This window comes from Takifugu rubripes, chromosome 6, assembly GCF_901000725.2.
Source record: "Takifugu rubripes chromosome 6, fTakRub1.2, whole genome shotgun sequence".
Lineage (NCBI taxonomy): Eukaryota > Metazoa > Chordata > Actinopteri > Tetraodontiformes > Tetraodontidae > Takifugu > Takifugu rubripes.
The window spans coordinates 2,142,946-2,168,231 of NC_042290.1; the positions used below are offsets into that span (position 1 = coordinate 2,142,946).

Consider the following 25,286-nt stretch of genomic DNA (forward strand, 5'->3'; position numbering starts at 1 on the left):
GAAAGGTACTGCTGCGTGAATAAACTATAAAAGGGCTTTTTGTCCAGCACAATAAATGTTTATTGACTCTAATAACAAGCAGAAACCACTCATCTAAAATGTTTTATTTTCTTCTTAAATGTTTGATTTGCTTCAGTGGCATATGTAAGACCATAATGAAACACATTGAACATTTTATTTAAAAAAAAAACCAAAAAAAAATTCAGTTCTTGCAGATATTTAGAACAAACTGAGTGAGGCGCAAAGAGATGGGGGGCTATGCAAGAAACTACAGCGATGTAAAGGTTTAACCTCCATCACTTTTAAAAAAATATTTTGCATATAAATACAGGTGAGAGTTGACAGAGCACTGGTACTTGTAGTTAGAGGAAGTAGGGGGTGGTTGTGCGGGGGGGTATGACGCGCTCCGAGTCTGGGACCGCACGGAACAACTTGGGCTCTCGCCTGTTGACATCCTTGAAGACCATGATGGAGGCGATGTTTCCACAGCGGTAGCAGTAGTTGGGTGCCGACCACACGGTCACCAGCTTCTCATCAAACATGAACTTGTAGCCTTCGTGAACCAGCTGGTGTGCACGACAGATGAGCTTGAGGTTGTTGATGTGGACAAACTTGAAATAAATACACAATGGTTACTTCTACACCACGGGCCTGCTTATTCAAAAACCATCAGACATACCTCGTTTGTAACTTTGGACCCGAAGAGCCAACCAGCACCACGTGGACTTATAGCCCAGGTATCCACATCCTCGGGATCTGACCACACCAGGTCACAGAACGCTCCCTTGTGTGGGATCTCCTGGTTGCGTTCGATAGTGCGGATCTGGTCCAAAGTCTTGATGTCAGGTGAGAGACCACCATGGACGCAAAGCACCTGTTCATCTATCAACTGGGATGAGAGGTGAAGGACAATCGAGATTAACATCTCTGGTTGTCTAAGTTCAGGATACATCATGAAGAATCCAACCGGAGACAGACGGATAAAGAACAGAGAACCTTTGACAGACATGGCCAATGCTAAGCTGGCAACAATTAGCCAGGGGCCACACATCAAGCACCCTATTGAAATAATTAAAGTCATGAAAAGATGTATTTGCCATTACTAATTGATACACTGCACATTTTTTTTAAAAAGTGACAGAGACAGATGAGATGGAGACAGATAAGAGGCACGGAGAGCACTACAGTTTGAGCTGACACCAGTTGTCCTTAAGGACTTTGTGAATAGTCTTTTATTAATGCCATGACCATATAATCCCCGTTCCCCTATGCCAACAGTGATCTGCTGTCTGTGAGAGGGAGGGGACACCACTAGCCAGGGCAGCAACCTACTCATCTATACATCTTCTCTTGTGAGATGATGACAGCTAAATGTGCTGTGTCTATAGCACTATCAACACATTTGTCCCATTCATTTTTGATGAACGACACGTCTGAGATGCAGAGCGTGAAAATCCATCGTCCCCTCGGCGATCAGAACCAGGGGGCTGGGATGCGGCTGGGCCGCAGGACGCATGACCCCGGGGGTTAGAAGGAAGCTGATCTGAGCTGATGTTTTGTGGGACAGGTGTAGAAAACAAGTCAACAGGAGATGAGTGAACTTACAGCAGCCACCGTCAACATGTCAAACACCTTTGTGCAATACCGCCAGGCGTTGGCATTTCCATATTTAGTCTGACACTCATCTGAAGGCAGACAGAAGGAAAACATTTATTAATTCTATGCCATACATTTGCATACATGACAAAGTGAAAAAAAGCACCTACCATAAAAGCCATAGACTTGCGTTATTTGTCTGCTTTCGTGGTTTCCACGTAGCAGTGTGATACGGTCGGGCCATTTTGCCTTTAGTGCTAGCAGGTGGGTGAAGGTCTCCAGGCTATAATAACCTCTGTCAACAAAGTCTCCCTGAGAAGAGACACCTCTGTCAGACACGTCATGATCCTCAGGTCCCTGCTAACTGAAGCCAACAGCTGACAGACACCATCCTCATGAGAATGATCTAAATATCAGTGCTTTTCTACGCTACACTGGAGCACAGGTCAGTCACATGAACACTCCACTACCCACTGAGGGTCTCATTCATAAAACACTAGTAAATTAGTAAAAAAAACTATTAAAAGCTAGCTAGCTTAGCTAGTAAAAAAACAATTTACCCATAAAGGCCGACTCCACTAAAAACATACTGTGGGTTCGGGAACGGGAACAGGTGAAACTGTAAGAAACTCAGATCTGATCTTAAACTTGTGAGTATCATGTTAATGTGAGCAGTTAATGTGGTCCCTGCATCCCCAGAACCATGCCCGAGGTCAAGCGAAAGTGGTTTGATATAAAAACAGAGGCCAAAAAAATGCATTTGTGCACACAGAAAAAATCTATCTGCCACAGGAGGAGGAGGCTCACTGTCCAAAATGTCCAATAGAGATGAGCATAGCAGGAATAATTGGGGAGAGCGCTTTGTCGGAGACAGAGACCCCAGATGGTGAGCTAATAAATGTTGTGGCACAATGGTCGACATTCTGAAGAATCACGCATACCATAGTGATCAATTTAGTCCAAGTCCAACAGTCAGTGATACAGATAACAGTCCACAGCAGGTTTGTGTGCAGAATTCCCAAACAACCACCTAATCTGGATCTTAAATCTATTACCAATTAAGTAAACTAAATGTCTTATCTTTCTAATGTTTTGTCATGTTTAGGATCTGCCTACAGTATATCACAGTTTTAAAGGCATCTGCTTATTATTTACATAACAGAGCGCAACATTGTAATTTACAATGGTGACAAGCATTATTTCTATGTGTTGGTTCATTTACACAGGTGCTACACACGGTCGAAAGCGTGTGGAGATTTGGTTAGTAGCTACGAACAGACCTGAGCTACTAAAATGTTGAGGAATGGCAGGTTCTTGTGAATTTACGTCTACAGACAGGTGACACACAAATTGGCTCAGCTCACGTTTCATGAATGAGAGCCCAAGACAATGACTGAAGACCTGATAAAGAATCTGGACAAACCCAAATATCCAATAGATGAAATAAACTTTAGTTTCAAGTCAACTGCAATGATTTTCAACAGTCTTAGAATGTGTTCAAATACACCCAAAAAGGGACAAAGTGGTCAAATAAGAAAAGTTCAAAGACTTACCATGAAGATGTAATTTGTGTCTGGAACTTGGCCTCCGGTTCTGAAGAGTTCACAAAGGTCGTAGAACTGGACAGGATGGTTAAAAACAACAGCACAGACACGTTTCTCACTGCGTCACTCAATTAAAACAACTATTTTCTTGTTTTAAAAAGACTCGGAGGTGAGACGGAGGACTGTGACCCACCTGACCGTGGATGTCTCCACAGACAGTCACTGGAGTCGACACTGGCTGAACGTTTGATTCTTCAAGCAGCAAGTCACAGACATAATCACATAGTCTCTGCACAGCCAGAGGAAGAGCAAGAAAAATGCAGTTGGAGCATGGTTGAAGGTTTGATGGGCCAGATGTGCAGCTCACATTCAACTACCATAGCTCAAAATGGGACTATAATCCTGTTTTAGAGAATAGTCATATCACAAAACACTGTCAAGTGGAAGCAACTGTTGCTCTTTAATGTATGCAAGCTGTCGCTACTTCAACCTTTTGAACAGCGGGAAAATAGAAAAAGCTTTGACATTACACGCAAGACAGGTATCGACGTAGATACAGGATAAAAAAGTATTTAACAGCAAAGTCCGATTTGTGTCGCTGCTTCCTCACAGGTCGGCCTCGTTAGCTTTTAGCCGCTAGCGCTCAGCCACGGCTGGATAAAGGCCCGTAATCAGCGTTTATGTGGACCATTTCTCCTCACCACCACTGCATTACGCACTTTACCCCAGCACTCGACTGACATCTTAATGCTAACTGGGACAGAAAAACAAGGCTAGTCAGGCTCGCTGGCCGACTCTTGCTCCACAATGATCCCAGTTCCTGCCGAGTGGAAACGGAGCTCAGCGATGACTCTTAAAACTCACCTTTAGGTCATTTTCTGGCAAATACTTGCAGTGCCTTGATATTTCTACGTATTTATCAAGGTCTAAAGGCGCCATTATCGATAAGCTAATGGGAAGCAGCTCAACAGCTAGACCGCTTCTTCCTCTACACTGTCCTCAATCACGTTCTCGGTGCCTTTCAAAATAAAACGCAGGGAGTTTTTTTTTTTTTTTGAAAGACACTATGCAATACAAGTTAAAGCGCAACGTTTAAAGATTAACAAAAAAAACATATAGGTATAAAGTGTATCTGGCCTCAAAGTGTGCTGTGTTTTATTGCAACGTGACGTTAAAAATGTTTAACTTCTATGTATTTTTCCAGAATGTATAAACAACAAAGACGAAATATCAGCTTCACGAGAAACCATAGATACATATCCGTGATATATATGTGGTGTATAAGTGGTGTAAATGTCGCGTATACAATGACTCAGCTCCTTTGCATCACTACTACCCATCCTTTACTTCCCGGAAGTAGCGAAGCTGATTCTCCAAGATGGCGGCGTTAGCAGTCAAGTGTGCTCCGGTCGGAGGTTTCAGTTTCCAAAACTGCCAAAGGTAAAAGCGTCTGTGCGCATGTGAAATGGGCCAATATATGGATAGCATAATGTGTATGTGTGTTTATATATTTCTCTACATATTTGATGTAAGTCCTTTTTTCCTGGCGATGCTAGCTGGAAGAGTTGCCCGGCACACAATGACTCAGATATTTACTAACGGTAACTCTGGCTAGCTTCTACTTTCACACAAAATGTGGCGGTTATCGCCGCTTTAAACACGTAAATAAAACAGTGAACATTTAGAACTTGTTCCTGTTTGGATGAGGAAGCCGGTACAGTATTTCTCATCGTTATCGTTAATTGTCGCCAGTCGTTCAATTTTAAAATCCATTATTTTCCACGACAAACTGGCATTAAAATTTAACTCTGCTCTTTGTATTTAACATACTACATTATTTTGTATAATTGTAGTATCTTCCACCACGTGCTATTAAATATATATATATATATACATAGTTATGTGATATTTAAAATAAATTGTGAGTATAAAATAAATATCAAGTAGTGTGAATTTAAGTCAAACTCAAAGACTGCCCATTCTCCAACATGAAGACGTTAGGGTAGAGGTCAGGGGTTAGAGGTCAGGGGTTAGTGTCAGAAGAAGCAGCTTTCAGTGACCCATCAGAATGATGACCATACAATGAATTCAGTTTATTCACACATCACATGAGACTTTGTTGTTATTATTTTCAGAAATGCAGTTTTAGAAGCTGAAGCTACCAAAGTAGGATACAGCTTTCCGTCGGCTCGAAAGACCGGAACCACCATCTGTGGACTTGTCTTTAAGGTGAGTGAGCACTAACAACAACAACAATAATAATAATAAAATAACAACCGTAATAATATGTGGACTTGTTTACAATGTTTCCATCAACCTTTTATACCTGGCATCAGATGTGCCAGTTCATAAAAACATATTTGTAAAAGTTCATGTCTGTTATTTCTTTTAAAATAAATTCTGTAGTGTAATTTTTTATTTTGCTAAATTTGCAGCAACTTGGATTGTTTGATGCTGAGTGTGCACGTACTTTAGTCCTTAGATTAACTGAAGGTAGATCCAGCAGATAAAATGTCCCAGAGAATTAAACTTATGGAAAAAATGGATGCAGTTCAGCGTAAGAGGCTGAGGGGAAGAACAGTAGAAGTCTGGCAGAGTTCTGGACATTACCGCTCCCCTAGTGGGTCCTAGCATTAAATATTGGCATGAAATCCCGATGTCAATGTGTAGTCTCTTGGTATTCTAGCGGTCTGTGGCTCGCATGGCACTAGTGTAGGAATGTTTTTAAGGCTACTTCACGGTCTTTTTGGACTTTAGGCTATGCCTTGTCTGGCCTTGCAGCACATATCACTCCGCCACATATAAGCCCCTAGCAGTCTTTGATTCTCTACTTTTTACAGCTTGACTACATCTGGGACAAAGGACATTTTCCGAGTTATCAAATACCGATCCCTTCTAGAAGAAAAGGGATCCAGATTTAATCAATTATACTTTATTATTTTACAGACGTACAATGCAACACAACATAATAATCCCATGTTGATAGGTCAGACATTGGTATCAGAGGGTAGCTGTGTTTTTGAGGCTTACTGTTCACGATGAAAAAGTCCAAAATGTCCATAAAATATCATCAAAACATTCCCAAAGTTGTGCTGTGCCGCTTCAATATGCAGTCTTTTCAATACTGTGAAAGGGTTGTCATGGCATCCTGTACTGAGTCAAATGAGCCTCTATGTGACCTGGGAAATTTGTGATTTGAAAGCTGCCCCGCTAAATTAGCCAATGATGCAGAGGGCAGCCTGTCAACAGGCTCCCAGTCACTGTATGTAGCGATGTGGCAAAGCTGTTGATCCATCATCTTCAAGGCATCAGATTTCAGGCAAGAATGGAGGTGGGACAGGACACCAAAACAGGTGATAAACAAGCTGGAGGGGGGTGGGATTATATATCTATGTCTCCATAAACACACACATACACTCACTCACTCACTCTCTCTCACACTCTCTCTCTAATGGTACAGGATGACACTGTTGCCTAATAATGACATTATAGACTCAGTTTATTTATGGTTTGTCAACCTTTGAGCCGTTGGGAAGAACACAAAGCTGATATCCCAGCTAGAATTGAAGACACACAGACACATTATCAACAAAACATGTTTTCAAAAAAGGTTTTTAGACCAATTCAGTGACATCAAATAATCTCTCAGCGCTCTAACAGTTTTCAGTGCTGAGCTAGTAAACGTTGCAAAAGGGACAAAATAGCAAAGTAAGAAAGAACAATGCTGTGGACAGTGTTGTCCAGTGTTTGTCTCGCGGTGTTGTGGGGCACTTAAATGTTGACGTTGTCAACATGACAAGAGTGGGAGGAAAAACACAGCCCCTCTCAGCAGGAGGTCAGCGCCACGACCGCTGTGAAAATATCCAGATACCGAGCAAAGGCTAGAAAATTGAGGCGCTAATTTTAGTGTGAAAGTAGTATCGGTGTGGTTTCCACCCATGACCATTACCTTGTGTGTTAGGTCTCTATGTGTTAAGGCCATGGGATGTGCTGCTTCATGGGTGAAAGCAGTGAAACAGCAGCTCTTTGTTCTGTTTCCTTGTGAAGGATGGCGTTATCCTTGGAGCTGATACCAGAGCCACTGAGGGAATGGTGGTGGCTGACAAGAACTGTTCCAAGATCCACTACATCTCCCCCAACATTTAGTGAGTAACAGCAACTCAGATACACACCATTTCCTGTCTTGCTTATTGTGCCCTGTCACTCCTCATCTGATGCACCAGGCTATTGTGTTGGTGAGCCCCCTGTAACGTGCACAATAGCAGCATTTCTCTGTACTAGGATACTATGTGTATGACAGAACTAGGAAATTGCAATAACGCACCCTGATTTGTTATCTTGTTCAGCTGCTGTGGAGCAGGAACAGCTGCAGACACAGAGATGACCACACAGCTCATCTCCTCCAACCTGGAGCTGCACTCCCTCTCAACAGGCAGAGCACCACGTGTGGCCACCGCCAACCGCATGCTGAAGCAGATGCTCTTCAGGTGTGATCTTCCCTTCTGATGTGTGGGAGGTGTGGGGCTACCCCCCCCCCCCCCCCCCGAATTGAACAGATGAAGGGGCAGGGGTGGAAAAGGACTGAGATCTCAGTCATTCGGTAGCGAACCTGCCCCCATGTCAGTGCAAAGAAACATCAGCACGGGTCACAGGAGGATTCCTGAATGCAGGGCTTAAATATTCCACTGTTCTGTCACATTTTGCTACTCCTGCTGTTACTGATTGGGCTCTTCGTTTCTGCTGCTTTGTCAGATTTCACAACCTCTCTTTAAACTTACTTTTGTCTACATCTATTTCAACTAATGTTATCCTATAAAAATAATCTTGTATGGGTTTCTTCTATGTTATCATATTTTATTTCGAGCATATTTTGGTTGTCCAACAGCATCCCATCAAATAGCGCTCCCATTACTCAATGCATTCATATTATGAATATACAGTATGAACTCAATATTTTCCTCACGGGCCTGTGAGATTAATGCCAGAGTTCTGTCAAATTCTGCTCCCTATCCACAACTGCTCTTCTCTAAGCTCATAACTTATATGGCTATACATTTTTGGGACGTGCATCTAAAACGCTTACTAAACAGTTGAGCGATTATATGTAGTTTAGGTTACATATTGGCTTTGCTCTTCGATATAAAGATCAGACAATTCGTTGTGTAAGCTAGATCTTTTTATTATTTTATTATCTTTTTATTGGGAAAGATGAAGACACAACAATCGCTAAACGTAGCGGGAGCAAAATGTCTTCTTTGTTTTGATCAGTAGTTCAGAGGGAGCACGTTTTGATGGTCCAATTCTATAAATGTATTGATCAATTGTTCATCAATTTTCCAATCTTTGTATTCAAGAGAGCAACGTTGGTGAGTGAACGTTCGTAGTTAAGCTGAAGTTTGAAGGTGTTCTTTTTGTGTTGCTAAGGTATCAGGGCTACATCGGTGCAGCGCTGGTCCTCGGTGGGATGGATTGCAATGGGCCTCACCTGTACAGTATCTACCCTCATGGCTCCACAGACAAGCTGCCCTACGTCACCATGGGTCAGTATCAGCGTTGGCATACACTCCAGGCTGCTGACACAGAAACAATAAAACACCTGCGCAGCAGCTGCAGAGAACAGAGAAGAGAACAGTGTGTTCCACGTTATATGGTAATCTAACCTGGGCTTTACAGCAACACCTCTTAGTGAACTGATATATGCTGAGAGGAAGGAGCAATATCTATTGATAGAACTACTTTATTTACTGTATACACTTGTATTCTGTTGACTGAGTATCAAAAATATTGTGAAGCCTTTATTGCCAATTCTTGGATTAACCCAGACTGACGCAGATGAAAAACTGACCTCTAAAATATGAAACGAAAGCCTAAAGAAAACAGACTCACAGAAAAACTCATTCTCGTGGTGAAAAGAGAGCTGGAGTCGAAAGGCAACCTTTGGTTATGAACTTTGGGTAGTGGCTGAAAGGACAGGATGGCCCACACAGTGGCTGAAATGAGTTTCCTCTGTAGGGTGGCTGGAAGCTCCCTTAGCTAGGGTGAGAAGCTCAGTCACCCAGGAGCTCAGGACAGGAGGTCTTGCAGGCATGTCCCACTGGGAGGAGGCTAGGGTCAGGAAAGACCCAGGACACTCTAGAACAGGGGTGCTCATTACGTCAATCGCCGCGTGACAATAAAAAATATCAGCCTATCTTTCATCCCATGTGTTGATTTATATACAGGGCAGCCAGTTAGATGACAACTGAATTTGACATTCAGGCGGTGACCAATCAAGCGCAAACAACGGCGCTAAGTGCAGCAGAACTTACGATGTCAGCCTATCATCAATCCCGTTACTTGATTAACATACAGGGCAACCAGTGAGAAGCGCTAAGCTAGTCAGCGAATTACCTCTGATTTTAAGCCATCGCTAAATGAATGAGGGAGCGGGACCAAGTAAGAAGACAAAAACATATCACTTTCATATGGAATGGGTGGTGGACTTTTTTTCACGATGTCATTTTCAAAGTGCATTGAAGATTATTAAGTACATTAAGACTATTAAGTCCAAATACCGTTCCACCATGACTGATGAACATTTGGAAGTGTGCTTGAGGCTGTCAGCAGCTACTGTCCCTATGCATCCCTGGCTGATTCAATTCAGTGCAAGTCATCAAAGTAAACTCAGGCAATTACAAAAAAAATGTTAATAGTTAATTATTATGCATGTTTTGCAATATTGGCTCATTCGGTTATGCAAGGTACATCAACATACATTGTACATACAAAGAATCCTCAATACATTTGTTTTGCATTTTTTGTGGTGGGTAGATCATTTTGACTTTTGTAAGTAGCTCGCGTGCTGAAAAAATGTGAGCACCCCTGGTCTAGAATGTCTCTGGGTTTGCTTGACACCTGAGGTTCTTCTCCAAAATCACAATTGCTGTAGCAAATAACCTCATTGGTCCTGTAGAGAAGAGCTTCCTACTGGAGGATAAAGCTGCCTTGGTGTTGTGCTCTTACTGAAGCCAGAGATGTCACCTCAAACATGTGTTTTTCCTGAAAGGCTCTGGATCTCTGGCTGCCATGGCTGTGTTTGAGGATCGCTACAGGCCTGACATGGAGGTCAGTAGATAATCCGGGACTGTCACCTTAAAGGTCAAGATCATGTTTGACTCTGATGTGCTGTCCTGACAGGAGGCTCAGGCCAAAGAACTGGTGCGAGATGCCATAGCTGCAGGCATCTTCAACGACCTCGGCTCTGGCAGCAACATCGATGTGTGTGTGATCACGAAGGGAAAGCTGGACTACATCCGCCCCCACGATGAGGCCAGCAAAAAGGGTGTGAGGTGAGGTGACGTGACCTCCCCTGACCCGTCTTGTCTGCTCACAATGCTTTCGACCCTTATCTGCTCCCATTGTCTCATGCTTGATCTTCACCAGTCTGCAACAGCTTTACTTCTTTCATGACTTGACTCGTGACTTGTCTCCATCTTTTCTTGTCCTCCTGATGTAGAGCCGGTGACTACAAGTACAAAAGAGGGACCACTGGAGTAATGACCAAGGTTGAGACCCCCATGTCCCTGGAGGTTGTAGAGGAAACCATCCAGACTATGGATACCTCCTAGAATAGGTGGACTGTTGCTTTCTTTATGTACCCATTGATGTTTTCTGAATTACAATAAACAACTTTCCAGATATGTTAATTACTGTAATTCTATTAAAAATGCAAAACACAAAAGTTTTTTAATCCAGACCTTAATTCAGATGACACCAGGCATGATTCTCCACTGAAGGTTTCTGGTCCTTTTTTGATGGGGGGGGGGTTTGTACAGAGACCTCCAGAGGTGAATATTATAGTTGCTATGTGGTTTATCCCCTAGTGAACGTCTCCAGCAGGTGATGGTTCACCTTTACCATCATTGTCTAGTTGGATCAGGTTATATATTGGAAATGTCATTTATCGGCTGCATGGACCTGTTGGAGTCAACGCCATGGCTGGAACTCAGGGGAAGCCTCAGCTGCACTGCTGAAGCTCAGCAGGTAAAAGACTCAGGTGGAACACATTTGGTGCTTTATCAAATAAGCAGACCACTGAGATGACACATTCTGGGAAACAGTTAAGAGACAAAACCAGTCTAACCAGAGCAGCTCCACACCGATCGGCCCTTGCAGCAAGTAAACTGAAGCTTCCGTCTCATTCCTCTGATGAAGAAGAAAACGGGAAGAAAACTGATCACTTTCTCCCTAACAGCCCTGGAATGTTTCCATCAAATACTTAAATCTTTACTCTGCTTTTATTGTAGTGAGTTTGTGGGGAGGGGGGTGACTGGGAGGATGGGTTGCTGTGGGTCTTGTTGGCAGTCAGAGAACTGGTTCAGGATAGCATGAGTTCCAGCCCAAATGATTTGCTGTTTAGTCACAAGGAGCAAGCTCCAATGGCCGTTTTGAAGGACAGTTGGGAAATACCAGAACCTTCCCAAATTTTCCTGGACTATGTCTGTTAGGAGCGGCAGACACTAACTGAACCCCAAAAAGCAGAGACACACACGACAGCCAAAGATGATCAACAAGAAGCTTTTCTAAGGGTTTAGTGGATAGCAATCTGCGGACAATCTAGGGTAGGTGGCACGAACAAGTATCTGGGAGGTTGATCTGTAGAACAAACAGATAAGGAGCACCAAGCTTGAAAAAAGGTAATCCAGAACATTTAGGAGCCAGGCTGTACCACAGAGGGTTGAACAATGAATCAGCAAAGATGGAAATGTGAACCACTTTTTTAAAGCAGGAGGCAGGTGCAAAAACTCAGGCATGGGAGGCTATGGAAGAAGACTTTCGGTCTGCTCCGAGAAGATTCTGGCAAACTGTCCGGCGCCTTAGGGGCGGCAGGCGGCAACTCGCCCACACCATTTTAGGTGTGCGTGGGGAGCTGTGCAGTGGACGGAAGATTTTGTCGCTGCTTTTTGCGGATTACGTAGTTCTTCTGGCGCCATCGAATAGGGACCTCCAACAAATGCTGGGACGGTTCACGACCGAGTGTGAAGCGGCAGGGATGCAGATCAGCACCTCCAAGTCAGAGTCCATGGTCCTCGCTCGGAAAAAGGTAGAGTGCCTTCTCCGGGTTGGGGAGGAGGTCCTGCCCCAGGTGGAGGAGTTCAAGTATCTCGGGATCTTGTTCTGGAGTGAGGGCAGGATGGAACGGGAGATCGACAGGCGGATCGAGCGGCGTCAGCAGTGATGCGGGCGCTTAACCGATCCATCGTGGTGAAGAAGGAGCTGAGCCGGAAGGCAAAGCTCTCGATTCACCGGTCGATCTACGTCCCAATCCTCACCTATGGCCATCAACGCTGGGCGATGACCGAAAGAACGAGATCGCGGATACAAGTGGCTGAAATGAGTTTCCTCCGCAGGGTGGCCGGGCTCAGCCTTAGAGATAGGGTGAGAAGTGTTGGGATTTCTGGTTTGTGTCTGTCTTTGGCCTGCAGGGTGTGGTGTTGGGCACAATTGGGTGCACCTGGCACTGAAGGCGGGCGCACCTGTAGGCAATTTACATCTTGCTGCCTATTTAAGCAGGTGGTGCCTGCCTGTCAGTGCCTGGGTGTCTGTTTGTCCAGTGTGGGTGTTTGTTCGGGTTCCTTGGTGTTGGTAGGGTGTCGGTTCATGGTGAAGCTGTTTGGTCGCTTCCCCTGTCGTATGTTGGTGCTCTGTGTTTTCCTGGGGGTCCGCTCCTGTCCCCGAGCTTCCGGTTTTTATGGAGGGCCATTCCTGGTCTCCTGGAGGACCGCCCATGCTCCCCTGGCAGCCTAGGAGGACTGCCTCTGCCTTCAGTGTCTCGGGGCACGTTCGTGTGGTGAGCGTGTCACACCAGACTCCCGAGTCCTCGCCGGTCCTGGAGGACTGCGGCGGGTTGAGGACTCACCGGTGTTCCTAGTTCCCCGCAGTCCAGGGGGACTACGTATGGTTGGGGACTCGCGATGGACCTGTGACGGGCGGACGCTGCCTCCCGATCCCCTGCGGTTCAGGAGGACTGTTTCCGTCGTTAATGTGTGCTCCCCTTCCCTGTAAATAAAGCCTTTGACCACTCCACCACTGTGTCCTGGCCTGCGTTTGGGTCCTCTACCACAATGTATCGTAACAAGAACCTCGGACATCCGGGAGGAGCTCGGAGTAGAACTGCTGCTTCGAGAGGAGTCAGTTGGGGTGGCTCGGGGCATCTGGCTAGGATGCCTTCCGGACGCCTCCCTTTAGAGGTGTTCCGGTCCAGGACTAGGAGGAGAGATTACATCTCTCGCCTGGCTTGGGAGCGGCTGGGGGTCCCCCAGACGAGCTGAGGGAAGTGGCCGCGGAGAGGGCTGTCTGGGCATCCCTCCTGAAGCTGCTGCCCCACCGACCCAGATCCAGATAAGCGGGAAATAACTAAACAAAATGAGGCAGGTGCAGATGATTGTCTGGTGATGCGAGTCAGGTGTGCAGGTTGATTAGCTGAACTGGAGAGCAGCCCCGCCCAACCTGAAACTAGACAGCCAAGGGAAAAACAGAAAAGTGGGGTGCACATACTACGGCAAACTCCTAACAATGTCAGTGGGTTCAGGCGTAGATTGGTTCTGGCAGTTATATGTGCAAAGTGGAAATTGGTAAAATCTCAGCGCAGATTAAGAATGCATTATGACTGGTGTGGAGAGCCTAAAAAGTCTCAGGTGGGTGACCAAGTTTTGATTTTATAACCCATAGAGACTTCTCCTTTTGAGGCAAAATATTCAGGTCCCTACACCTGAGTTTTAAAAGGTTATTGGCAGGTCCCTCAGTCTAAGAGAAATGTATGCATTTATTACACCCTCTGGTCTATATAAGTACACCATTATGCCATTTGGTCTGCGTAATGCACCTGCGACACTCCAGTGTCTCAAGTCATTGTTTGAAAAATTGGTCTGGGCAGGCTTGACAGTTAATTTTGCAAAATGCCAGTTTTCAAAGACTTTAGTCAACTACTTGGGTAAGATAGTCATTTGTGGCTGTGTGCGTATGTTGCAGGTAAGGTGGCTACTGTAGTAAAGTATCCCCTCTGTCCACCCAGAAAAAGCTTATGCAGTTTTTTGGGTTGGAGATAGTATCAAAGTTTTTGTCATTTTTTTATCTCTTGTAGAACCTCTGACGGGCCTTTTGAAAAATGGAGCACAATTTGTCCAAACTTCACAATTTGTCTGAGCTTCATGGATAAATATAGTTGAGTCTCATCAGCATAGCAATGAAATGATGTTTCCTAAGCATGTACAAGGTAAAAAGGATTGGTCCAAGTACAGAACCTGTTGGGTTCCAAGGTTGTGGGTCGTTTGTTGCTTGTTTTGTCCTGCAGGGAGCATGGAGGAGCCGATCATCATCCACAGCTGTTGTCACAATTCCTACTTTGACTGGGAAATGGGGTCATCCTAGGGTCTAGCTCTGCCTGTCATTGAGTCTGATTGAAGCAAGCCTCAGCTCCTCATTCAAATACCAGTACCATCCAATCTCTTGATCTGTATAGGGTTCCGCCAGAGTACGATGACTTCCAAGGGGTCTCCAAAAGCCACTTCAATTCCTCCTCACCATTGTATCAGCCCACCTTGAGGTCATCTGTATTCCCAGGTGTGTTGGATTGCAATACCTCACGTGTGCCACTGCCGATCCACGTGTTCTCTGAATGAAGACTTCAAGAAGAAAAATGCCAATTTCAAAATGTATTTTGCAAATAGAACCAATTCAAGATACAAATATTACAGAGCTCCGGGCCAGTTCATAACCCTACAATAACAGAGTCCATTGTCAGGGCATTACGTCTGACAACCTAACTATCCCTTGACCCAGTCTTTTATAGAAACACATATGTAAATTATTGATGCTAATCCAGTCCAATCCAGTCCCTCTGCATGGATGTCCTCGTCTTCTTCTTCCAGTCCTATTGGATGCTGGTAAAGTCCTTGTTCTCTGTTGTTTCCCAAATGGCCAGGTCAAAGTTCACCTTCTTCCCACAGATGAACTTATCAACACCACTATGCTGTCCTGTTTTACATGTCTGTTTAACACTTTCAGCCTGACTTGCTCCTGCGATTACAACTGTCTAAAAAACAATCATGTCAAAGAAGGGTCAACTGACTGCTTATCTTTATTACACTTGCTAATGATTCTACTATGCCTAACTTATAAATTAATTCTAACAGAAAACAAAAACATATGGTACAACACATGGTAAAAAGGCAAATACAATTTTCTTCAGAGGCTTGTAACTGTCCGAGAGACATGTTAATTGAAAAATTCAGTCAATGTTTATTTTACATTTTTAAAAGGGTCATAATTTCATTGAATGTCTCAATTCATCATTGTTGAAATGGCTTAAAAATATATTGTTCTTTATGTATGTTTCCTTTGATAGAGTCATAGGTCACGTGTTGGGTTCAGAGGTCGCACCCGTGGCATTTTGGGTGATGCAGTGCAGTAACAGAGAGCGCTAACATGGCTAAAGAGCGGAGCGCCAACAAAGTTTTAAAAAAGTATACACGGCCTTAAAATAATAATTCTGCATGATCCAAGAGGCGCACACGGTAACAATTGTTTTACATTTATTTGTTTTTGTATGTTTTTGTCTTGTGTGCCCTTGAATAGACAGTTTGGTATGTTTTTGTATGTTACTGTGCTAACTTGTCGGGACCTGTCGAAATGCTGGACATTTATTAACCCTCTAATTATGTTAAGGTCAATTTGACCCGTTTCAGATTTTGTGATGTCCGAAGTGCTGGCTATCCTTTTTTTTCTTCATGAAATTTATAATTTGTTAATAGGGGAGTGTGTAATGTAATGAGTACAATACACAAAGATGCATCTCTGAGCACTAGAGAAGACCAATAGCTACAAATGATCCTGGATTATAATGCCACTCAGGGAGGGGTGGATAATCTGGACAAAGTCAGAGCAACATACAGCTGCCAGCGCAAGACTGCCCATTGGCCTTTGTTGATTTTTTATTTTTTTTGCCACATTTTAGACGTGTCTACTTATAATGCCAATGTCCTGTGGACTGAAATCAACCAGCAATGGAATTCCAAAAAATTGTACAAAAAAACTTAAGCCCTGTGCTTTCTTTGAGTCAAGAATTTAGGAAGAAAAGAAGGGAGTAGAGGAGGATGAAGAGAGAATAAAAAGAGGATGAGTAGAAGGAAGAAGTGCATCATTTTGACCTGGGAGGATGACAGAAGGGTTTAGCTAAATAGTCCTTAAATATAGTTTTGAAATTAAAAATTATATTGATTATCAATTTTCCAGCTGTTTCTATAATCTAAAATAAAGTAGTTCTTAGTTTAACCTGTTTTCTTGGCTCTTGTGAAGCATTTACAAAGGAGAAGTCAAAATGACCCGTAACATCAATGTAATATTTTTCCGACATAATATGAGGGTTAAGAGACTTTCAAGAATAAGATATTTACTTTTTCAAATGCTGTTTATGTATTTTATTTTCTAGTGTTCACTGTGTCTGCGGAGGATGGAGAGTTGGCAGTCAAACCTTTAAAAAGACATCCGTATAATGCGTGGCCATTATTTCATTGGACCGGTGCCGCTACAAGACTGGAGGACTTGAAGTATCAAAGCACACAGCAGCAGAACAGGCTAAAGACGACTGTGGAAGAACAGCGCAAAGTCATCAGAACGCTAAAAGCGAGTTTGATCAGGTCCAATAGAGAGAGAAAGTTTAGAAAATCTCCCGATCCTGTTGGATTACCCCTACACAGATTTCTCAGAAAGACTTCTCGAATTGATGCAGCCGCAGCGATTATCGCCAGACCTGCGTCTGATCCGAGCAGTTTCTGTACGGGCGAATATGGAGGAATTCATGACAATAAAACCGCGACGTGCAAAAGGAAAACCAGACCATTGGATTCCATTTTATTTGCTTGTCTGTGGTTTTTGTTTTTTAATGGACTGTTGGACTAAAAAGCTATTGCTACAATTATTGTCTCAGGAATATATTTCTTTGGCTTTGCTTTGACGTTTCAAGAACCAATTTATGTCCAACTAATTGAATCTACAAGAATTTGGTTTTAATCAGCTCTTGAAATGCTGCACTTGTGGCTCATTGTGGCTTTATTCACTCTTTTTCATAAACATTAAAAAGCCAACATGAAGGTATTCTTTCTCTTGGTAGTACGTGGAGGACGCATATGTGGTTTTGGAAGGCCTGCTGACCTCCCAAGAGTTAAGGCAGAGGATGTCAGCCATCGTGGATGAGACAGACGTCCCTGAACACTGCCGCATCGCCTTCTCCACTGATCAGGAAGAGCAGGTTCACAAACAGGTAGCCCAACACTCCAGAAGATAACCGTTACAGCCACTCACTGACTCCGTTTCAACACTGAATATTTCTCTCGGATACTTTCCATGTTGCTTTTAAAGATGCAGGTAAAGATACAGCCTGTTGCTATTGAACGTCTCTGCTTCCCTCTGTTTAACTTGGCCTCCTGCTTTGATTTCAGGCTAATAGTAAACCCTTAGATCAACAGTCTAAGCGATGTTGTTCAGCAGCTTTCTTTACGTGTATGCATAATGTTGTGGAATTTAGCCGTTTTGAGAAGTAAACGATGAGTCTAAGTTACTGCGTAGAGATGGTTTATTCAGTCAGTCGGTCAGGATACATGCATGGAAGCATGCAGAGAGATCTCTGCATACCTATGCGTACACAGTTCTGATCTTATACAGCTGAAGGCCCGCCTCCAAGGCGCGGACACAGGGCGCCTGCACAGCATGTGCTCGCACCTATGTGGCTGGCGCCAGAAGTTGAATGGCTGAAGATATCCCCCCTCCCCAGTCGACGCAGGTCTTCTTTGAACACCAGGGCGCCTTTGTTTCCTGTAAGTGCATGAGGTGCCAGACAGGCTCATGTGCTCACCCAATCTCCACCACACCCTTCCTAATTTCCATTTATTTTCTTTTGCACTCAATTTCCATTACAATAATTTATTTATTTCCTTCTGAATCATGTGACTACAGCGAACCTTTTACCCTGCAGGGAAGTGCTGACTATTTTATCACCAGTGGCGATAAGATTCGGTTTCTCTTCGAAAAAGGAGTTTTTGATGACAAAGGTGAGTTCTGTTCAATGATCTGATGCCATTACCTGGTTCTGGAATTAAATCTATACGTGTTTATGTACTCCAGGGGTTAACCGTCCAACTCCAAGAAAACAAAGCATTTGCTGAAGAATACAGGCACATTATGAAAGAGATCGAAAGGAGACACCGTTTGAAAAACAACAAAAACATTAATCCGCAGATGTGTAAGCTCATTTGCCACAACACACGGTTCTGGTGGAAAAACTGGACCAGCCCTAAATCCTCAACACCCAAAAGGCTCACAGCAAGCAGCTTCAGACACAGTGCCAACAACTGTAGACCTACATCAGGAGGTTCGAGGAGGAGCTGCAGGCCTGCACGTCGGTCATAACGGAACCCAAAGAGCTCAAGCAGAAAGTCGCTACTCTTAAAAGTATTTACGTTGTGCAAAGTATGTACATTTTTAAGATAAAGTCCCCACGTTTGCCTCTAAAAGCACCTCACAATATCACAGCACAGGCAGTAGAATTCAACGTATAACTTTTCTTGTTCCTTTCTTCTTCCAGCAACCAGGGATTGGCGGCGAAGGTAAAAGAAACCTGCTTGTTTTGGAATACAGAAATTAAAATGTGATGTTCTGGCAGCAAACGTTCTTTCTATGGTTTGTGCACCTCAGTGACGCCACATCAAGATGCCTAAACATGGAGCCCCTGGGCAGTGTTATGGGGATGTGGATCGCCCTGGAGGACGCCACCGTTGACAACAGCTGCCTGTGGTTCATCCCGGGATCAGACAGGAGTGTACGCTCCTCGTGTTTTCGCAGCTTTGGCTTTACTGTGTCACCAAAAGTGCTTGAAGAAGCTTCAAAATGTTTTGTTGAAAATGTAAATTCTCTTTGATGAAAGCAAAAGACATAACACTAAACTTTTAGCCTGATGTTTAATGAAATTCTGATATAAAAAGCATATTAAACAGGTAGAATTAAATGCCAATATCAGAAATTGCCTATTGAAATGCTGATTTCCTGATCAATGCTAAAAAAAAAAATCTGTTTCTTTCTCATTTTTCCAGGCAGTATTTCCCGGCATATGGTGTGAAGCCCCCCTGGTACATTTCGAAACTTTGACAGACTTCATTGGGTGAGAACCTGAATATCGTGATGGACAATTTGTGGCTGCCCCAGTTAAAAAAAAGTATTGCGCTCAGCAGTTTTCTAAAGATAATCCAGTTTAAACCTTTGTGAACCATTTGGGGGGGGTCAGATTCAGTCACTTGCTCAAGGAGACTTCCACATTTATTAAGGGGCCTGGAATTGAATCAATGACCTTTGTGCCAATGAACCGATCGCTACAATTTGGAGTTTTGCATTTTCCAGCTCCTCTTGTCTTCTGGTGGACTGATTTTTCATGTGGTAGTCAGTTTCAAGAGCCACGAGCCTCTCCTTTAATTGTGCCACTTGACTATTGGCTTGACTACTCTTTTTATCCTGTTTTAATTTGGAGTTTTGCATTTTCCAGCTCCTTTTTTCTCTTCTGGTTGGCTGACTTTTCCATGTGGTAGTCAGTTTCAAGAGCCGCGAGCCTCTCCTTTAATTGTGCCACTTGAATACTGGTTTGACTACTCTTTTTATCCTGTTTTAATTTGGAGTTTTGCATTTTCCAGCTCCTCTTGTCTTCTGGTGGACTGACTTTTTCATGTGGTAGTTAGTTTCAAAAGCCGCAAGCCTCTTCTTTAATTGTGCCACTTGACTGTTGGTTTGACTACTCTTTTCATCCTCTGTTTTAATTTGGAGTTTTGAATTTTCCAGCTCCTCTATTGTCTTCTGGTGGGCTGACTTTTCCATGTGGTAGTCAGTTTCAAGAGCCACGAGCCTCTCCTTTAATTGTGCCACTTGACTATTGGTTTGACTACTCTTTTTATCCTGTTTTAATTTGGAGTTTTGCATTTTCCAGCTCCTTTTTTCTCTTCTGGTTGGCTGACTTTTCCATGTGGTAGTCAGTTTCAAGAGCCGCGAGCCTCTCCTTTAATTGTGCCACTTGAATACTGGTTTGACTACTCTTTTTATCCTGTTTTAATTTGGAGTTTTGCATTTTCCAGCTCCTCTTTTGTCTTCTGGTTGGCTGACTTTTCCACGTGGTAGTCAGTTTCAAGAGCCACGAGCCTCTCCTTTAATTGTGCTACTTGAATACTGGTTTGACTACTCTTTTTATCTTGTTTTTATTTGGAGTTTCGCATTTTCCAGCTCCTCTTTTGTCTTCTGGTTGGCTGACTTTTCCATGTGGTAGTCAGTTTCAAGAGCCACGAGCCTCTCCTTTAATTGTGCCACTTGACTGTTGGTTTGACTACTCTTTTTATCCTGTTTTTATTTGGAGTTTCGCATTTTCCAGCTCCTCTTTTGTCTTCTGGTTGGCTGACTTTTCCATGTGGTAGTCAGTTCCAAGAGCCGCTAGCCTCTCCTTTAATTGTGCCACTTGAGTTTTGGTTTGACTACTCTACAGAGAAAAGTTGTCTCAAGGACAGTTATAAGAGGTGAAAGGCTGCACACCAAGACACAAAAGAAAAAAAGTGCAATAAGCCAGTGCAAAAGAAGGTGCGCTCTTGGATTAATAAAATCATCCTACGGAAGCCGTCAGACACGCCTCACAATATCGAGGAGCCACCACCACTACTCTTTTTATCTTGTTTTTATTTGGAGTTTCGCATTTTCCAGCTCCTCTTTTGTCTTCTGGTTGGCTGACTTTTCCATGTGGTAGTCAGTTTCAAGAGCCACGAGCCTCTCCTTTAATTGTGCCACTTGACTGTTGGTTTGACTACTCTTTTTATCCTGTTTTTATTTGGAGTTTCGCATTTTCCAGCTCCTCTTTTGTCTTCTGGTTGGCTGACTTTTCCATGTGGTAGTCAGTTCCAAGAGCCGCTAGCCTCTCCTTTAATTGTGCCACTTGAGTTTTGGTTTGACTACTCTACAGAGAAAAGTTGTCTCAAGGACAGTTATAAGAGGTGAAAGGCTGCACACCAAGACACAAAAGAAAAAAAGTGCAATAAGCCAGTGCAAAAGAAGGTGCGCTCTTGGATTAATAAAATCATCCTACGGAAGCCGTCAGACACGCCTCACAATATCGAGGAGCCACCACATTTGTATCCGGATGACTGGCGGTTGCCAGGAATCCCCGATCTATGGTGGAAAAGGAAAGTAGGCTCAAAACATGATCAAAGTTCAGCACAAGAGCAGCCAAATTGATTTACAGTCAAGAGGATTGTTTGTTCCAGCCACTGCTTTTTTTTAAAAAAAAAACAACTGCTAAATGTTTGAATAAAACATTACAACATGTATACACCTGTCAAACGGTAACGCAGGTGTCCTAAGGTGTGCTCAGGGAGGACAGAAACCTCCCGTGGAGCAGAAGGGCAAAAGCTCGCTTGATCTTGATTTTCAGTACGAATACAGACCGTGAAAGCGACCAACTGCTTTTTAAAAAAAACAAAAAAAACAACAACTGCTAAATGTTTAAATAAAACATTACAACATGTATACATCTTCTAGAATATAAGAACCCAGCATTCAGAGCGCCAGACTGATGGCTGTAATAATGCACTGCTTCGTCCATGTAGCCCACTCACATTTGCTCCGTCAGGAGATCTCGTGTCCCCGTGGTGACCAGACTGAATGATCACCAGTAGTGGGCTGGTTCCAGACCAGTAGAATATCACACAAAACCCAACAACATAAACAAATTCTGTGGTAGACATAAGAGCTCTTCATATGAATGATGTTTCTGGGTGACTGTATGTTGGACGTGAACGTGGGGCAGATTTAATGACCTTGAGGCTTCTCCTAACAAGTTCAAATTCGTCCGTCCGTCAGTCAACCTTCATGTGGCTTCCTTTTTTATTATTGTTAATTTAATTGCAGAATTCGGATGATTAAAATTCAGCCTCTTTTTTACATGAATGTTTTAAAGTAGAATTAGATGGCGTTAAGCAGTCCAAAACGGCGTTTTAAAACTGGTGGTTCTGATTGCGAATCTGCGTGTGGGGGGAGGGGAGGAGCAGATCACAGCCAGTGCGTATGGGAGGGGCTGCGAGCAGACACTGTGCAGGCTCAACACAACATGGCGCTGCACAAAATGCACTTAATTACCTTGGTGGGGGGCAACCAGCCAGAGGGTGAAGCACACCCTCACAATTTCTGCGGAATTGTCTAGTGATAGTTTTTATTCTGTCAAGAGTTTCTCCTAGACGCTTTGCCATAGAGACACAGAAAATGCAAAACTCCAAATTAAAACAGAGGAGCACAAGTGGCACAATTAAAGGAGAGGCTCGTGGCTCTTGAAACTGACTAGCACATGGAAAAGTCAGCCCACCAGATGACAAAAGAACAACTGGTAAATGCAAAACTCCAAATAAAATGCACAATGACAAAAATGTTCCAATCACATTCAACTGAGAGAATCAAGGGAAACTTGTTCTGAATTTGTTCTTCAACAGATTTGATCAGGCACCCACCCCTCCCCCAGCCCAGTCTCCTCTGCTACAACCCCCGCCCCTGTCTATACCCCCAATCCACTGTTCCTCCTGTCCCCCCTCCCCCTCTCTCATGACCTTCAGCCCACACATGCCTGACAATTCACACTCTGGCCCATCTCCCCCACCAACACCACCCTGCTCCAGCCTATTCCTTACAACACACCAGGTGAGGAAGGCCCTGAAGAAGAAAAAGGCCATGAAAGCGGGTCCGGATGGCATCAGCCCCAGGCTCCTGAAGTCCTGCACAGACCAGCTGTGTGTGATTTTCAGTCAAGTGTCGTGAAAATGACTTCCACGTTGAAAAATCTGAACACTTCTAACAAGTTCAAGTTCATAGTATCTGTCTGACAACGTTCACGTGGCTTGCTTATTATTGTTAATGTAATTGCAGAATTCAGATGATTAAAATTCAGCCGTTTTTTTTACATGAATGTTTTAAAGAAGCCAAGGACAAACCCATGTACAAGAAATAAAGAACAAAGTTCTAGCGGTCACGACTTGCACATCAGTCGATTTCAGAGACTGCAAAACCCTACAATTAAAGGAGTCGTGTGGGCAGCAACGAGTCGGTCAGGCTTAACTTCATGATGAAAATAACCTCAACTCTGGCCGTATTTACAGATCATTACAATTTCTAAAATTGAAAATATTGAAAGGCCTCACACAGAGAGCTCAATCCTGATTGACATCTGCAGCAACAATATCATCCTACAGACTGAAAGTTGTGATTAAGTCCTGCAGGTGTCGACAGATTCAGCGCACAATAGTTTAAGTACTGAAGTTAACAGAGATTATTATCACGCTATTATGATAAAATAGTGTCCATTTATGAAAAATCAGAAAAAAGTACAAATACCCACATTGAGTTTCCTTCTTTCCAGTTTATGTTTATACTAATTCACGTTCTGACTGAACATTACCTTAAGCTGCTTTCCACCAGGTCATTAGCTATTCAATTATTAATTATTACATATATTGTTATGAGTGTTAAGCAACCATTTAAATATATAGGAGATTTTATCTGGGTTTATGGTGCTCAACCCACAAAAGCATTAATAAGCCAGAATCTGTTGAAATGAAGTGATTTGCATAATAACATAAACTATGCTTTTACATTTTTCTATCCTGCCACAAGCACAGCATTAATGCCAACTAGCCTAAAGTCACGTCCTCTAGGGATTGTTTAACGGTTTTGCTGTCAGTATTCAGTGAGTACGCGTGTCAAAAATCTGTCCCGGTAGAATGGACCATGACAATCAATCTGAAACTCAGAGCCAAGAAGCCTTTTCCCAGTAAATCACCCAGAGCGGTGAGGTAGGGGATGGAAAAGTTGTCTGGGTCCAGACCCCTTCGCCACAACCACAGCACCATCAGGCTGGCCACATAAAGCAAGATCAGCACCTGCAGAGAGCAGCTGTTGAATACAAGAGGGAAGCCAATACCTGTGTGTGTGTGTGTGTGTGTGTGTGTGTGTGTGTGTGTGTATGTGTGTGTGTGTAAACAGCTGAGGATGAAAACATGGTTTTTTGGTTTAGGTTAGGGTTGGGTGTTAGCGTGGCTGGTTAGGGTAAGGAACCTGGGTGATATAATATGTCTATTAAAGACAGAAACACAATAATGATTTGTGTGGTGTTTGTAACCTGGAGGAGAGCGGCGGACAGGTAGGAGATGATGAAGGTGGGGGTCATTGCAGTGCGACCTCCTTGCAGCAGGTGGACGATATAAAGGAAGAAGAGATGACCTGGGACCACAAGGATAACCAGGACTCTGGCTGACTTGGAGTTCACATCTGGAACAAAGAGGATACTTTAATATTCACGTCGACTTTGACCCTGGCAGATGGGTCCGTCTGAAACAGTTTGCATGTCACTTGAGACATTTTGATGAGACTAAAATAATTCCTAGTAATGACCGAAAGAACAGGATCACGGGTACAAGCAGCCGAAAGGAGCTTCCTCTGTAGGGTGGCTGGGCTCTCCCTTAGAGATAGGGTGAGAAGCTCTGCCATCCGGGAAGAGCTCGGAGTAGAGCCGCTTTTCTCCACGTTGAGAGGAGCCAGAAGAGGTTGCCATTTGATATTCCATCCAGTACTCTCCACATCTCCCTGGCAAATGGGCCAGATCGTTGGAAGGACCTCGGACCCTGGGTTAAGCTGTGTTGCCTCGCCACTGATTGGGAGGACATATCCGACCCATATGTCCAGTACTCTCCATCACGCCAAGTTCACTCTATGCCACAAGGTTCTCTTTGCAGGAATCCTGAACAAATCCGGGCACGAGTGAAAGCAGCACTGCCGTCTCCAGCGGACCAACAGCTCCATCAGTTACAACCCGGGGACTACGTGGTGATCAAGGACTTCCGGAGGACCAGGTGGAACCAGAAAAGGTGGCAAGCTCCATTCCAAGTCCTGCTGGTGACGAGAGAGCAACGTGGATCCACGAGTTCCACTGCAAGAAGCCACCGACGAAAGAACAAGATGAGCCTCCAAGGAAAGCCTTTGCATCCCAGGCGACGAACCGACCTGATCAGCGACTACCCAACTACACCAGGGATGGACTCCAAGCAGTGC

At 43.8% G+C, this 25,286-nt stretch overlaps 3 protein-coding genes across 22 annotated transcripts; 2 read left to right on the forward strand and 1 right to left on the reverse strand.

Moving 5' to 3' along the window:
- Window positions 1–86: 86 nt before the first annotated feature.
- On the reverse strand, window positions 87–4,164 carry ppp6c (protein phosphatase 6, catalytic subunit). Its single transcript, XM_003965114.3, has 7 exons — window positions 4,005–4,164; window positions 3,334–3,429; window positions 3,150–3,215; window positions 1,767–1,908; window positions 1,606–1,685; window positions 680–889; window positions 87–611 (listed from the first exon to the last, which is right to left on the reverse strand). Exons 1-7 carry the CDS (start codon window positions 4,077–4,079, stop codon window positions 363–365), a joined length of 918 nt encoding a protein of 305 aa, XP_003965163.1. The 5' UTR covers window positions 4,080–4,164; the 3' UTR covers window positions 87–362.
- Window positions 4,165–4,450: 286 nt separating this feature from the next.
- Window positions 4,451–10,825, forward strand: psmb7 (proteasome 20S subunit beta 7). Its single transcript, XM_003965113.3, has 8 exons — window positions 4,451–4,580; window positions 5,276–5,369; window positions 7,188–7,285; window positions 7,487–7,627; window positions 8,565–8,680; window positions 10,186–10,244; window positions 10,317–10,468; window positions 10,636–10,825. The coding sequence occupies exons 1-8, from the start codon at window positions 4,519–4,521 to the stop codon at window positions 10,745–10,747; spliced, it is 834 nt and encodes a 277-aa protein (XP_003965162.1). The 5' UTR covers window positions 4,451–4,518; the 3' UTR covers window positions 10,748–10,825.
- A 673-nt stretch (window positions 10,826–11,498) lies between these two features.
- On the forward strand, window positions 11,499–23,433 carry LOC101078306 (phytanoyl-CoA dioxygenase domain-containing protein 1-like). 20 transcript variants are annotated; one of them, XR_003888665.1, is made up of 11 exons: window positions 11,501–12,222; window positions 14,641–14,741; window positions 15,526–15,694; window positions 16,609–17,439; window positions 17,841–17,992; window positions 18,151–18,226; window positions 18,300–18,644; window positions 18,760–18,781; window positions 18,870–19,077; window positions 19,265–19,332; window positions 22,679–23,423. XR_003888665.1 is itself a non-coding variant. In XM_029837120.1 (5 exons), exons 2-5 carry the CDS (start codon window positions 15,674–15,676, stop codon window positions 18,338–18,340), a joined length of 288 nt encoding a protein of 95 aa, XP_029692980.1. In that variant the 5' UTR covers window positions 13,902–14,741; window positions 15,526–15,673; the 3' UTR covers window positions 18,341–18,357. The 20 variants fall into 20 exon arrangements, 1 of the variants encoding a protein (XP_029692980.1); XR_003888667.1 differs by having other exon boundaries at window positions 11,501–11,740; XR_003888673.1 differs by lacking the exon at window positions 11,501–12,222 and having other exon boundaries at window positions 13,902–14,741; window positions 16,609–16,816; window positions 17,290–17,439; window positions 22,679–23,421.
- Window positions 23,434–25,286: the final 1,853 nt, after the last annotated feature.